This window comes from Thermobia domestica, chromosome 6 (genome assembly GCF_964235325.1).
Source record: "Thermobia domestica chromosome 6, izTheDome1.hap1.1, whole genome shotgun sequence".
In the NCBI taxonomy this organism is placed as follows: domain Eukaryota; kingdom Metazoa; phylum Arthropoda; class Insecta; order Zygentoma; family Lepismatidae; genus Thermobia; species Thermobia domestica.
Window position 1 is genome coordinate 257,753,129 of NC_137459.1, and position 13,379 is coordinate 257,766,507.

At 34.6% G+C, this 13,379-nt stretch overlaps 1 protein-coding gene across 1 annotated transcript in view; it reads left to right on the top strand.

The window, feature by feature from the left end:
• Positions 1-13,379, top strand: part of LOC145687511 (cell adhesion molecule Dscam1-like) — a 1,370,399-nt gene that overhangs the window by 1,205,428 nt on the left and 151,592 nt on the right. Inside the window, exon 18 of the mRNA XM_081760977.1 lies at positions 6,023-6,178. Coding sequence (XP_081617103.1) covers positions 6,023-6,178 — 156 coding nt within the window. The remainder of the gene's footprint in view (positions 1-6,022; positions 6,179-13,379) is intronic.

Sequence of the window (13,379 nt, forward strand, 5' to 3'; positions counted from 1 at the left end):
AAATTGCTTCTACAGAAAATATCAAACCAAAGGCTAGATGTAAAGCGGAAGGATATATAAAAGATCTTCTCAAGTTCAAAACAACTCGGACAGCACAAATGTTCCTTAAGATATTTCAAGTGATCACCTCTCTGTCAACCTATCTGCAAATAGAGGGTGCTGCTAGTGTAGTCCTATCGGATGGTGCAGACTACTCTGTTCCAAGTGAAAGAGTAGAAAGATGATTTTGAATCCGTTAAGAATGCAGCATTAAGCTTTGCAGAATGGACCAATAACAAATTTGAAGACTTAGAACGTGATTTTTTTTTCTATTGATCTGTCGACAATTCGCCTTCAGAGATGGACAAAGATTTTCTTGTAAATATGAAGATGAAGCTGCTTATATCCAATGACCAGGAATTGCATCGAAGCATTCAATACAATATTGGACATGGTAGTTTCGAGTATTTCTTCAAGATTCAAGAAGCAATGTACTTTATGGATTATTTGGACCGTAGCCACTTCAACCAAGTAACAGAACTTCCAGACGTGTCTTTCGATAAACTTACATATTTTCTGAAAAACTTCAGTAAAGAAGTTTCCAAGGATACTATAAATGTATTCTCTTGGACTTTTGAAGGACGTGGATATCCTTGAAAGTCGGTCTTGATGACGAGCACAACCGAGAAAAAATGACTGTCCTGATGGTGCAAGTGATTCAGAATTAGGATAAAATACATTTGTTTACAAGGAAAGCGAATGCAAAACGTGTTGCAAAATTGTCCAATGTGCTGCTTTTTAATTTTGCAGAATTGTAAATTTAGCAGTAATACTTATCCAGGTTTCCAGCATACAAATTTTTATTGACTTTGCCCGTAACTCAGGTAACATGTAAAAGATTTTTTTCAAAACTTAAATAAACTGAAATACATTAAAAATAGGATAACGAGTACCATGTCTGAGGAACATTTGAAAACATTTATGTTGATGTCTATTGAAAAAGATTTATTAATAAATATTTCGAATACAAAAGTGATAGATACAGTAGCATCAAAAACTAGTACACTAAAACATCTGATAATTTTGTAATATAGTATACGTTCTCCTTGAACTTCATATACTATTTTGAACAATTCAGAATAATATACTGATGAAAGAATATCAGGTTTTAATTGTCAATTGTTAATACTATTGACTTACTGTAGAAAGAAAACTGCAATTTATTTGTGACATTGAGATGCTGGTGGCCCTTGTGGGAGAAAGCTCCCGCGTCCCTCTAATAATGCCTATCCCTCTCTGGTCCAAAGCCTGGATAAAGTGTGATGGAAATCAGCAAATATTCAAATATTGCATATGGAAGATTCTTGCTGGTCTTGGTCTGGCGAGAATCTTGCAGGTATTGTCTTGGTGTTGCGAGAATCTTGCAGGCATGGTCTTAGTCTTAGCCTTAGTCTTAGTCTTGGTCTTGCATCGCTACTTTTCTCACCAGCAATCTGTTCAACTTTTAACCTTATTTTGGCCGGTATGTATATACTTAATACCGTCCTATCAAGTGGTACGTTTTGTCGCCTGTCATTATTTGATGACTGATTAGAAGACTCTTCACAAGTAGCCCTCCAGGCAAGTGGTACGTTTTGTCGCTTGTCATTATTTAAAGTGTTTTTAGAAAACCTTTCACAAGCATCCCTCAGGGTAAGTGGTACGTTTTGTCGGTGGTACGTTTTGTCGCTAGTACGTTTTGTCACGTATTCGCTTTCCTGGGCCTTTCTTGCTTCAAAGAAATGTGCCCGAGCCCGAGTGAATGCGAACCGAGTTAAGAGAAGTGAGGGCGAACCCAGTGCAAACTGCCCATCTATGAAAAAAAGTCATTCCTTCAAGCCTATTTAAATATGACTCTTTAAACATGACAGTGTAGACACTTTTTATCCAAAAAGTCTCTGCCACAGGCAGGGCAACAATGAGGCACACTTGCTTCTAAACGTAGAGCTATTTCTATTCGAAAACATTCATGAGAAACATGCAAATATTATATTCATTTGCATTATTATTTTTAATAATTATGTGGAAGTACATAAGACAAATTGTCTACTGCAATTAAATGAAAGGAGGAATGTGACCAATCTATAATCTTGCTATGGCATCAACTTTTCATCTAGGGGACATGGCAAATCTTATTTGAAAAAATATTATATTCCTCCAAAAATGGTCAAACACCAAATTCAAAATAGTTGTTGTTAAGAAAGCTTGTCCTCGTCCCTCGCGTGCCCTCGTTCTCGCGAAGGAAATTGTTCCTCGCTCTCGCGCACCCTCGCCATCTTAGTGGAAGTTTATCCTCGCCTTCGTACACTCTCGCCCTCGCTCGCCCTCACCCTCGTGTTGAATTGTTCTCGCACTCGTTCACCCTCGCCCTCGCGAAGGGAGTTGTATATCGACCTCGCGCAACCTCACCCTCAAGTTGGGAATTTCTCCTCGCTCTCGCGCACCCTCGCCATCACTGTTGAAACTTGTCCGCGCCCTCACCCTCACTTGTCGTTCACCCTCGCCCTCGCAGTGACAGTTGGCCCTCGTTCACCCTCTCCCTCGCAGTGAGATTTGGTCCTCGCTCTCGCGAAGGTAGTTATCCATCGTCCTCGCTCGCCCTCGCCCTCGTATTTGGAATTTCTCTTCGCCATCGCTGTCGAAACTTGTCCTCGCCCTCGCGTCATTGTAAGCTAGGGAATCTGAGAGTGAGGATGCCCTCGAGAGGGCCACCCTCGCGAGGGTGAACATCTCTGTTAAGGAATAAAGTCAGAGATGGAACACATTCTTTCGACGCTTAATCGATTGAGGAAAACTGCTCTTCGCTACCTCTTACCGTCTCTGCTATATGGAAAGCCGTAGTGGAACTGGAAGTAGTAGTAAAATTTTACCACTTCTGATTTTAGGAGAGAGACTAAGGTAAAAGTGGTATATTTTCTTGAGACATTACATCAATTCAAAAGAAAAGAAAAGAAAGAAAGAAATAAAAAGCTTATCACTATCTATAGTATTATCGATTTGTTCTATGATGATCAACGTTGAAACAAGAAACGATTAATTTTTACCACTTCCGGTTTCAGCAAGCGAGTTATGGGTGACATTTAACCTAATCTTGGGATGCTGAATCCATTCCGAAGTACCACTTGTCACTATGTCGTACGAGATATGACAAGAGGTTTCATGGATTCAGCGTACAAAGAATAGGTTTCATTTCCTCAATAAATTCTATATTCAAATCGGAAGTGGTAGGAATCAACTATATCCTGTTTCAATGTTAATTGCTATAGAAGAAAAATTTAATACATAACGACAAGCAGCTTTTCTTGAATCGATTCAGAGTCTCCAGAAATAGTACTATCTCCACCTATATCACTGTACCAAAACCGGATGTGGTATAAATCAAAACTTTTATTATTCACCAATGTTCACCGTAGTTCATAAACGGTAATAGATAGCAACAATCGATTTTCTTAGAATCGATTCAAAGTCTCAAGGAAATATATGATAACTGCCCTATTACTCTACTGCAGAAAGGAAATAGTAACAATTTGCAACTACTTCCGTTTTCAACGTTGATCACCATTCAACAAAAAAGGTAGTAGATAGTGGCAAGCGCTATATTTTCAATCGATTCAACTTCTCAAGAAAGCCAAAGACAGGTTCAGCCTCCTCCATTAACTTGCTATTAAAACCGAAAGTATTAGAAGTCAACCGTCCGAGTTTCAATGTTGATAACCACAGAAAAAAAAACTATAAGTTATATAGAGAAGTTTCTTTTTTGTCGATTCAACTTCTCAAGAAAAGTTACCATTGTCACCCACATTACTCTACTTAAACCGAAGTTGTAAAAATTACTAGTGTTTCTGGTTTCAACGTTGATCCTCATGTAACAAAAACTCTAGTAGATAACGACAAGCGGCTTTTTAGAGTCGATTCAACGTTTCAAGAAAATGTGTCATTTCGTTCTGTATTAAAACCAGAAGTGGAAAGAATTTTCTTAGTATTTCTGGTTTCAGTATTGATTTTCACAGAGCAAAAACGGTTAAAGATGTTGAAAAGCGACTTGTCTGAATCGATTTAGTGTCCTAAGGACATATTTCGTCTGTTCCATTAACTTTCTATTTACACCGAAAGTGGTAAAAATCAACCATTCCCGTTTTCAATGTTGACAGTCATAGAATTAAATCGATAATACATAAAATCAATCGGTTTTCGGAAAAGATGAAATCTTTCAGCTTAACGTCCCACGATTATGCCCTTTAGGCTAATGGAAATAAAGATGAAGGCAAGTGAATGATTGTGGAAGAATTGGTGGAAAGAAAGTGTGGTGGAAACGGTAGTACCCTGAGAAAACCCATAGACAAGATGTTGTCCACCACGAACTTATTTGCCGGGGATTGAACCAAGGACCCCATGCACCAGAGGTAAGGGCTTTACCACTGACCCACCGTGATATATATCTTTGTGACTTAATAACTTTTGAACCACCCGACCGATCTCGATCAAATTTTCAATATAGATGAGGTTCGGGCCTGGAAGGAAATAGGTACATAAAAAATGATCGCAAATGGCCAATATTACTGTCGAATCCATAGTTTTCGGGGTCATTGAGACGAACAGTGACACATTCGATGCCGTTTAAATCCAAATTCAACCCCCATTGATCTTTATGTGCAAAATGAAACGTACTCTCCCCGTGTGGAGAACGGGCAATCTGTTAGTTTATTATAAATAATCTCAAAGCTTAAATGTAAAAATCTTCCATATACATTTCAAATCAATTAGTTTCTAAGTGCTGCTACATCATGTTCCCCAGATTTAAATTTTGCTTTTATATTAGAATTGCACAAAAAACACTGAAGTGGTGTAAATGTTTCCTCAGGAAACTCTTATGTTATCCCTAATTATATGTGGTATTTGAAGTGTCTGTTGTTGATCTTTACTATGATATGTACACTTTAAAATCACTTGAAACGATATAATTTTGGATATTTTCTGAACCGTGATAAATTTTAAGGTTATGCACTCTTTCGAGCTAAGTTAACAAATAGTGCCAAAGTCAGAAATCTTTACGCCCTCCCACCCTTCTTAATATCTCGCCTACAGATTGCCTCTTTATAATACTACTACATTCTTGGACGTCTCCACATAACGCCCTAAGATCTTAGTACTTTTCACCATTCCTCGAAGTTGCAAGGTGTGCGTTCCTGTATCACTGTTACTTGTAATCCTGGAAATAATGTGTATTATAGGAGCTTGAGCATTCAAAATTAATTTCAATTAACTTACATTCGTGATGTTTCCAAAGTAATTTGTCCTCAACGCTTATTTTTGATTAACTAAACTCATCCACAATAAAATTTAATTTTTTCTCGTATTTATCTATGATAATCTCCCAATATTTGTAGCTTTATAATCCACTTTGTAATACTCAAGCCATTTTCATTTATTTCTTCAACAATATTTAACAATATTAATAATGCAAAACGGACCAAAGCACTACATATGTATAATAACATATCAGGGGCGAATCCAGGACCGACTTCTGGGGGGGCGGTGGGATGTCATAATGCTACTTTTAAGGGCTCCAAAATCTGGGATGGAATCTATTTATATATATAAAACAAGAAAGTTTCCTCTCCTGGGGGAGGGTGATCGCCCTTCCCCCTGGATCCGCTCCTGTAACATATGTGTAACAGTTTCGGCAATGTACCATTGTTTTCATCAGACATTATGAAAGAACAATCCAAGAATAACATTTTAAATATAAACAGAAAGTGGAAAGATTTCATGACCACAATTTCCAGAGCCAATCAAGCTTTCTCTTCACTTTTTACTCTATCTGTTCAAAAATTAAATCTTTAATTAGAGGTTTGTTACACATTTCCCAATTATTTGCAAAAATAAAATTTTAATTAGGTACTTGTTACATACTTTTCCTAATTATTTGCCAAATCAAATGTACTAAGTATATAAGATAAAATAATCAAAGTCATAATATGTAAGTTATTCTTTTTATTTGCAGATGTAGTAAAAGCAGAGACGAAAGTTACCAATGAAAATGAGACAATCCTTCATGGCCTAAAAAAATACTCCAACTATTCAATTCAGATAGCAGCTTTTACTCAAGTTGGAGATGGAATAAGAAGTGATCCTATAACTTGCCTTACCGAGGAAGATGGTAAGCTTTTCGTTCCTGTTCAATATTTAACTCATAAAGTGGTTCTAAATATTTAAGCCTTTAATAACACAGTTACAATCATTGTCCGAGAATTACCTTTTACTAAGTAACTTATGCTATACAGAACTTCAAGAAACATAAAACAAGACATATCTTCAGTTTATATATATGACAACTTTTACCCATTTTTTAAAAAATACATTCCCACCTGTCCGGTCCCTTTCTAATGCTAACAGATCTTCCCAGGAAACTGCGTATTGGAGGGGGGTGTTCAGTGTCGGAATGTACTTTAGATCGGTTCCCGAGATTGTCCGAAAAATTTCGCCAACGACTCCCTACTTCCACTTTCATATTACTTAATTGTTGAAGTTGTTAACGCGCAATAAATTAAGCAGATTCGTTAGTCTGTTATAGCCTGTTGCCATCTGACTTGCTTTGATCCTTCGAATTGCAGTCATTCGACAACTTCCGAATTTAGTACGCAGATATACCCGTCTTACTCCTCCAACTAAAATTTGACATGTGTTTTGACCGAGTTGCTTTACCACACAGCCCCTTATAAACTTTGTAAATTCATTGTAATGATTCTTAACGCTATTTTTTTTCGAAAACTTTTTGGACACATTCGTCTCAGTATTTAAACCTTTGTCTATGTCAAACCAAGTGTGAGATTTAAAGACGAAGAAGAAATTTGCGGGATAATTTATTTGGTTTAGCCAACTTAGAAATATGCTTTTATTTACTTGAAAAAAAAAAACTTGTAAAAACTTTTTAAGTATATTTTAATCGACTTAACTGCTCGTTCTCTGGGTCCATTTCTTCGTGGATGATAAAAGAGGCGTATGAATTAACTGACGGTAAGGTTTATCTGTCACTATATTCGATGGAAAACTGAACAACTGAACAACTTCTAACTTGTCGATAGTTTCCTCAGTGCTTGTCCTGTTCACCTACACTTGGAGAAGACATCGGTTAATAAAAACATGGTGACTTGAAAATTTTTAAATGGTATAAGTGTATCCTTTCCAAAGTTTTTATTTATTTATTTATTTATTTATTTATTTATTCATTTATTTTATGTATTTTCTTGCCAACTTTGATACTCACTTTTTGGTGGTAAATTTCCCATAGATTAACATATATTGGATTTCTGTACTAATTGGTGTACATCCGACAATAAGTTTGGCCACCAAAGTTGTATTGCCATGCTTTTGATTCTTTCAATACCCATCTGATCGGAGTCCAATTTGGTAAATATTGATATCGGAGCTTCGGAGGTATGACCACATAACCATTGTTGAAGAAAAGTTTGTCTTTAAGTTCCAAATGAAACATATGTTTAAAGAAACTTTCATGCTTTTTGGGCTATCACTTCTTCCAATCCAATTAAGTAGGGTTTGCATCTATGGATTTCTTTGCATTTCTGCTTGAATTTCTTTCTCTGTAAGAAGAAACGCCTGTAATTGATTTATATAATTCTTTGACTGTTCTTCATTTTATGTTATTTCCGAAGTAGGAAACCAGGATAAAAATATTTTCCACTTTTACATCTTTCAGGTAAATTATCTTAAGATCATAATTAGTTAACAGTAAATACTATATTTGTAACCGGGGTACAATAGCAGTAGAAGGGCCCGTGACGCCAAAAATCCAACTCACTGGTTGGGGATCCCTCAAAATTTTAAAGAGTCTCCCATAGATAAACTTGTGAAGTCTTAATATGTGAATACCACAGAAATTGCCTCCCTCTTGAACTACGCGTATTTTTTTCTGCGTTGAAAAGTGTAGCCAAAACACATTCTACTCTCCTCAAATTACTGTTACAGTGCTTAAACAGAACGGCTTCTACAACAATTGAAGATATATCCGTCATAGTTATCACTTCTTGATCCTGATTGAATGGATGTAAAAATCTCTCTGTTATTAATAAGTCATTTAATTATTTCAAATTCCTCTTGGTGCTGCTTTATTCAATTCCATTTGACTCCATCTTGTAATAAATTAAACAAAGACGGAATCTCCATAGATAGTGCTGGTAAATGGCGGTGATAAATATTCACCAACCCTAAAAATGACTTCAGTTGTAGAACTGCTATTGAGTCTAGCATCCAAAATCGGTTTCAATTTTTGTTTGGATGATAGATTATTGTTTTAATTTAAATTATAACCCAAATCGTCACTTCTGTTCGAAAAAATAAACTTTGTCTTCTAACACTTACTTTGAATTGTTTAAACTTCTGCAGATTGTTGTACTTCTATAACTCTGTTGCCATGACTCTCCCCATATAATATTATCATCCAAATACGCTGCAGCCGCTGAACAATTCACTAAAACATATAAATAAATCACTGAAAAACTCATGGGGGACAAATTAGCCCAAATGGTAGTATTATTTGCTTGTATAGCTCCCAGGGTGTTTTTATGAGGAGATATTTACAGGAACTTTTGCCAGCTTCTAGTTGTAAATTCTCATTTTATAACTCCAATAGGACGTAATACTGTTCTCCTACCAGCTTATTCAATATATCTTGAATTCTGGATAAATGGTACGCAAATTTGTTGTGTATAACGTTTTGCTGGTAGGAGAGTCACAGTCGTAATTCACACTTTTTTCTATCCGCCAATATTGGAGTCGCCTAGTCACAGAATTCTACTTGCTGTAACACCTTTAATTTGCGCAAACTATCATTTTTTAAACTTTTTTCACCTGTTGCTGTAAAATATTCGGAGTTTCATACAGTTTTCTGGAGATAGGAATTGATTCAGACCTCAGTGGGATTGATACTTCATTACCTTGCAGAGGCGTGTCAATATTGTCAGTATAAACAATGTTTTATACTGTTGCGATATAACCTGTCTGTAATGCTGAATCACTTCCTCGTTTACGGTTATTTGTGATAATTGTTTTAGTTCAAAAAAATTATCTAAATGTTGTTGTCTTCATGTAGGAATCAATTGATCAAGCCATTCCCGACCTAACATGGGAATCGTGATATTTTGTTACAATATCACTAAGTATAATTGATAACATTTATTTTTGTAAGAAACTAAAATACTTATAAACCCTACTATAGAAATGAATGACGAATCAGCATTTCGAAGCATGATTGAGAAGTTTGTAATCTGCATAAATGGAAACTATTTTTTCTACTGTTTCAAACTTATTGCTGAAGCAACTGCACCAGTATCTAACATAAAGTCAATGCTTTGACTATCACAAGGTCAATATATTTTTACCGGTGAAGAAAAATTAGGATTATACACAATTGGCTGTTCCATGGTAGGCTCTGACTACACTCTTCGCCAATATTCAATGTCTAACTCATAAGGGAGTTCTAAATATTTATCTTTTTAATAACACAATTACAGCCATCTTCTGAGCATTACTTTTTGTTAACTAATGCCATACAGAACTACAAGAAACACAAGACTGATGTTCATTTAGTTGTGTATATATCTTTCTTCTTCAATTTATCCAGTTGCTGATATAGCATTTCCTGCTCAACAGTTTGTTCGTTGAGTTACTTGAGGTTAGTTGTTTGAAGTTCAATTGTTCTGTACTTTTTATTTTAATTATTCTTACAACTTATTTATTTAGGCCTTGCTACCTTATTTAGAATTATATCCCACATGTATGCCTTGTAAGCCAATGAAGAATTTAGCGTCACCTAGAATTGCACATGGGAGCCCTTGATGTTCATGTTTATTAAACTAAACTGTGTTGAGGAATCATAAATTGAACCAATGTTTTTAAAGTTCACTTCTGGAACGTAAACAAGAGAACAAACGAAGTCGATAATCAGTTCCAATATTGCCAGGTAACTGACTGACTCAGTGATTGGAATTTACATAGTATTAAGCAATCGATATCAGTTCTTGTCCGGAGTGTAACAAATTAATCTCAAAACAAGAACCATCATAAATAATGAGCTCGAAGTGTTTAAAATTTAGCCATTTGAAGTGTGCAAATTTGAGTGAGAATGATGTGGAATATAGTAATTTTGTTAATGACGTGTGGTGTTGCAAGAAAGTTCGATGGCAAGACGGTATAGCCAATATAATGAAGGTCTCCAACCAATGTGGATCTACACAAATTATTATTGGAATTGCGAAAAGGGGGTTGTAAAATCCGCATAAATCAAATAAAGAAACTGAATGAGACTTGAGCATCTTATTTAATATCGCGCATGAGAAACTTTATGAAAATGCTGAATTAATTAAAAATCAATCAAACTAAGTGAGTGTTTGCAACAAATTGGACAGCTTAAGGGACAAATTATACAATTAAAAAAAAATTGAATGAAACTCTTTCCGGACGGATGAAATTGAACTATTTGGGAGCCGCAACACTATCGAAATATATCGGATTCCTGCACCAAGCAATTAAATTATGTATAATATTGTAAAGGATACATTAGAAGTCGTGCATTAGAAGTAGAACCTCCATATAGATACATGTCATAGGCTCTGAAGGAGAAATCATTGTAAAGTTTGGAAGAACTGGAGATAAAGATTAAATACTGCAAAAACGTAAGATGAAGAGAAACAAAAATACAATTTACATAGATTTGATTGCAAAGCACTCAATATATATATAACTCAAAATCTTACATCTTTTAGGGAAAAAATATTTGGGACTAATAACGGAACAATGAAATCAGTGGTTCAAACCCCGGAACTTCTAATAACAACGTAGTGGACCTAATTGTAAAGGCAATCACAAAAGTTTTGGTGAACCAGATTCAATAAGCTCTGCAGTTTAATTCAGAAGAAATTTGTAAACTGCGAACGGAGATTAAAGAAAAATGTGAAGAAATTGGTCATTTGAAATTTAAAAAATAATGGTTGAAATTGAGCAATACCAAAGGAGAGACAACCTTCGAATTTTTGGGATCCTGGAGAAGACAAGTAAAAATAGTGACAATATGGTACTTCAGCTGTTTGGAAAAAAGCATAAAGTAAAATTAAAACCAGATCAAATAAGCAGAAGTCGATTTCTTGGGTGAGGATCAGGAAGCAAAGCTCTTCCCATCATTGTAAAATTTTCGACATATCACGCACCAATTTTCAGTTTAAAAAATAAATTAAAGGTACTGATGTAACAATCAGAGAAGATCTCTGTTTGGCACGACTCAATCTTTTTCGGTATGCAGCACAAACGTTTAACTACAAACAAGTATATACTCAAGACGGGAGGATTGTAATAATGATAAATGGAAAGAACTACATTTACGCAAAGAAAGAACTTGTCGAACTATGAAGTATTGTGAAAAATACAAATCTATCCCTCACACAAACTTTACTGTGAACTTTTTTTTAATATCAGTTACTATACTAATACAGACTGCTATTTTTCTTTTTCATATCTTTTCTGTTTAGTGTATAGGTGGTGTGTTAATGCGTATGCGCAAATTATTGTTCATATTTATTAGATAAATCTAAATTTCCGACATATTCCAACATTTCTTTAAACACTATTAATTTGGAAGTCACAGAAATGATCACAAAAACCGATTATTGCAGCACAGTGTCGTGTAAGTTTTTTTAAATATATATATATATATATATATATATATATATATATATATATATATATATATAATCTTATTTCTGAGAACGAAACAAATAAAAGTAAAAATGTGCTATACAATAGTGACGTTATAATAGTGTTAGTTAAACGTGATAACTTGAAACCATTCTTATCTATGTACGTGGTGTGCTGGTAAGTCATAATCTTACCTTACTTAATTGTTTAATTAGAATTTTAAGTTAGTTTAAGAATTAGAATTTGTATCTAATGACTAGATTTCGGAATTTAAGGCACGAAAAACTTATATTTCAGGCGCCTAAAATAGGCCCTCAAAATACGAAAATAGACGCTAAAAATTAAAAAAAAATGGGCTCTAAAATTTCAACTGTATATTTCGCAAACATCTTTATTTGTGTCTTTCAACAATACGTATACATATCACAAAAGTAAGATTTTATTCACAGTTCGCTGCAGTTCTGACCACCACTACGCTGCATGCATTATCAGAACTGCATGACAGCAACAACACAAGAGCTAGGTTCAGCGAAAGATGCAAAACAGCTAAACGCACCAGAAATCAGGGAGTATTTAAAATTTTTACTGCTTTGGGCTATAAAAATTAATAATAAAAACTTGGTATCAATAAATACTGATGTAGAAAATTTGAGACAGTAAATTAAACAATCAATATTAAAGTGGAAGTGGATGAACATAAGATGTATACAATAAACAAAATACCTAGGTAATATATCACTTTTAGTTTGTATATTGTTCATTACAGGTTTGGAAATATTTCACAGTATTTGGTGCTATGGTCAGTTTTGTTTTATTAACGCTTTCAGTTAAAAATTATAGAAATTTCATGAAATTATCGGAATTTGCAGTACTAGCATATGAAAAATGCTGGTCCGAGAAAATTTGCCATCCAGGTCATGGTCCTTGTTGGCCCATGGATAAATACGGTCCTATCAGGATTATATTTTATTGTTTGTAAATGTGCAGAGATGATACAACGCAGATGCACGGAAAGTTGATATATATATATATATATATATATATATATATATATATATATATATATATATATATATATATATATGCACTGCACACATCAACTCAGCATCATAAAGTTCTTTTTAATAATACATCAATGACAAAGAAATATGCAAAGTGCAGCGATAAGCTGGTACGAGAAGCGATGAAGGTAGAATCAAATACGTTTACAATGAGCGAAAAAGAACTATTGAAATAAGTAGCTTTTGAAATACTATACTTATATAACAAACAACGGATATAGCGTAATTACTCTAAGGACATTTTTGTTGGTTTGAACAATTGCGTAAACATATTAATCAGCTATAACAGCTTAGACAATGGAAACAATCAGGTCTTTTCTCGAAACGTCCAACAGATGAATTTGAAGTGAAACAAAACACGGATAAAGCACACAAAAAAGAAGAAGAAATAATGTTTATTACAAAATGAAAAATAGTATATTAGTCCTAACCTAGTCCTTACTGTTATTTTTCAGGTAATCTCACAATTGCTTTCACGTATATGTATAGTGCATATTATAAGTTGCTCTAAGTAAAACTTTGAGCAGTAGTTTACTTTGTACTGTAAGTGTTAAATTTGTGTTATTTCACAAACGCAGTAGTTGTAACTAATGC